The sequence below is a fragment of the Micromys minutus genome, assembly GCF_963924665.1.
Source record: "Micromys minutus genome assembly, chromosome: 18".
Classification (NCBI taxonomy): Eukaryota; Metazoa; Chordata; class Mammalia; order Rodentia; family Muridae; genus Micromys; species Micromys minutus.
The window spans coordinates 1,596,132-1,598,244 of NC_137953.1; the positions used below are offsets into that span (position 1 = coordinate 1,596,132).

Consider the following 2,113-nt stretch of genomic DNA (forward strand, 5'->3'; position numbering starts at 1 on the left):
TCTACAAGCCTTGGATGTCTTTGCAGACGCTGGGGACACTGCTTTAGACCACCAAGCTGGCCTCCCTCCCCAAGGCCCCTGTAGGAGGGAAACTGAGCGCAGGTGTAAAGACTGACCAGGCCTGATGACCCCCCAGGACATCTGCTCCCCACCCCAGCACAAGGTCTCCCAGCCAGCGCTGGGTACAAGAAATGGGGTTTCTTAGTGGGAGCCCTCCGGCGCAGAAGATTCCTCCTCTTCGATGAGCTCCAGGTCAAACTCATCCTCCAAGGAGTTGCCGACGGGAATCAAGCGGAACTTCTTCCCCTTCAGGGTGCAGGTGCGGTGCTGGAAGTCCAGCACAGCATTGTGGTCCTGCAGCACGTCGGTGCCAATGATGGCTTCTTCTGCGCTTGCGTTGGCCACCAGAAACTCGGCCTTCATCTTCAGCTTGCCCAGGATCACTTCTGTGTCCCACACACCCAAGATCTTCATCTCCGCTCCATTGGCCACTTTGACCACATTGCTAAAAGGACGGAGAGTGTCCAGGTCACCATCAGTGACCTCCTCCCATAAGGACGGGTGAACCACAGACACCTGAGCCCCGGAGTCCACCAGAAACCTCACAGGCACGTGACCAATCTTCCCTTTAAGGTAGTAGCCCTTACCCATGCTGTTGGCAAACACAATCTTTTTGGGCTGACTGTAGGCCACCCCAGGGGCTCCAAAGGCCCTCAGGAGGGATTCCTTCACAGCACTGTAATCACCCTGGGCCTGGGAACTGAGTCCGTTGTAGATGTCCAGGGCATCTCCCCTGAGCGATTCTTTCAGGAACCTCAGTTTGGTGGCATGGTCCCAGTGGTTGAGGTCATCGATGACTTCAAAGCGGTGCAGCCAAAGGCTGGGATCTATATTGGTGCCGTTGAAAGGTTCCGGGACGAAGGCGTGCTCCCGGCGTCCTTCCTTGCTTCTGGCTCCGCTGGCGGCCATCCTTCTGCTCGCCTCTGGAAGTTCAGCAGAGATACAGGCCAAGTAAAGAAACGCACAGAAGAGCGTGGGCGCAATCACGCTGGAGAGCGAGGGCTCTGTCGGCTGGGCCGTGTTCTTGCCCGGCCCGGACAAGTTGCAGGGAGCAGGTACGAGGTGTCTGGCTCGCTGCTGGGCACAGAGGCAGGCTGCCTTCTGCTTGTTCTGCACGGCCTTTTTGATGCCCAGCCTGGGCCCCCAGGGCTCCTCATTCTCCTTTGTTCTAGAAGCTCCACCCCTCGCCCCGCCCTCCTGCCAGCATCTTGCCTGACTAGCAGGATGGGTGCCTCACCCTCAGTACCACGGGACACCTGCCAGCCCACCTAGTGAGAAAAGCAGCCTCGGCCAGGGGATGGGGCTGTGAGACCCTCCCCAGCCGTGTCCCAGAATAACCCACATGAGGACACAGGTGTGATGACATTCGGATGTTTCTCATTAGTCAGAGAAGAGCAGACCAGAAGCAGGTCTCTACCTGCTTCAGAAGAGGGGACCCTTTTGGCCTCACCCCCATCACTGCTTGGGGGCAAAGAGAAGGCATCTTCAGTCTCTCACTGTGTGCACTAATAAGGTGACTCAGACATTCTAAATTAAGTGTGGATCCCGTAAGATTCCCCAGAGAAGAGAACACAGCGGGTTCCAGAGTCAAGAAGGCAAAAAAATCTATCATCTTCCACCTGTCCATGGTCTCCCTTTCTACCCACCTATCTACATCTGTCTACCTGTCTGTCCCCATTGTCTATCCATCACCTGTCTATCCAGCTGTGACCTATGCATGTATCTGTGCCTGTCTCCAACTTCTATCAAACATATATCAGTGTATTTATATCTATTACCTGTCTACCTATCGCTAAGATCTATTATCTATCTATCTATGATCTATGTACCCATCTATGCCTATCACCTATCCCTTTATTTTGCTTTTTTGAGACAGGGTCTTCCTGTGTAGCCCAGGCTGGCTCTTCTGCCTCAGCCTCCCCCATGCTGAGATCACAGAAGTGCCCCCCACCCCACCACCCTAGCCACAGACTGGTTCTAAGCGAGTTAGGGCCTTCCCTCACATGTAATAAGCACATTTAACTGCGGTCATTTTCTTTACTGGGCACTCCTA

General features: G+C 54.6%; 1 protein-coding gene across 1 annotated transcript; it reads right to left on the reverse strand.

Moving 5' to 3' along the window:
• Nucleotides 1-201: 201 nt before the first annotated feature.
• Nucleotides 202-969, reverse strand: ASPRV1 (aspartic peptidase retroviral like 1; the record flags this gene model as incomplete). The annotated part of the gene is made up of 1 exon (XM_080931877.1): nt 202-969. The coding sequence occupies one exon, from the start codon at nt 967-969 to the stop codon at nt 202-204; it is 768 nt and encodes a 255-aa protein (XP_080788003.1).
• Nucleotides 970-2,113: the final 1,144 nt, after the last annotated feature.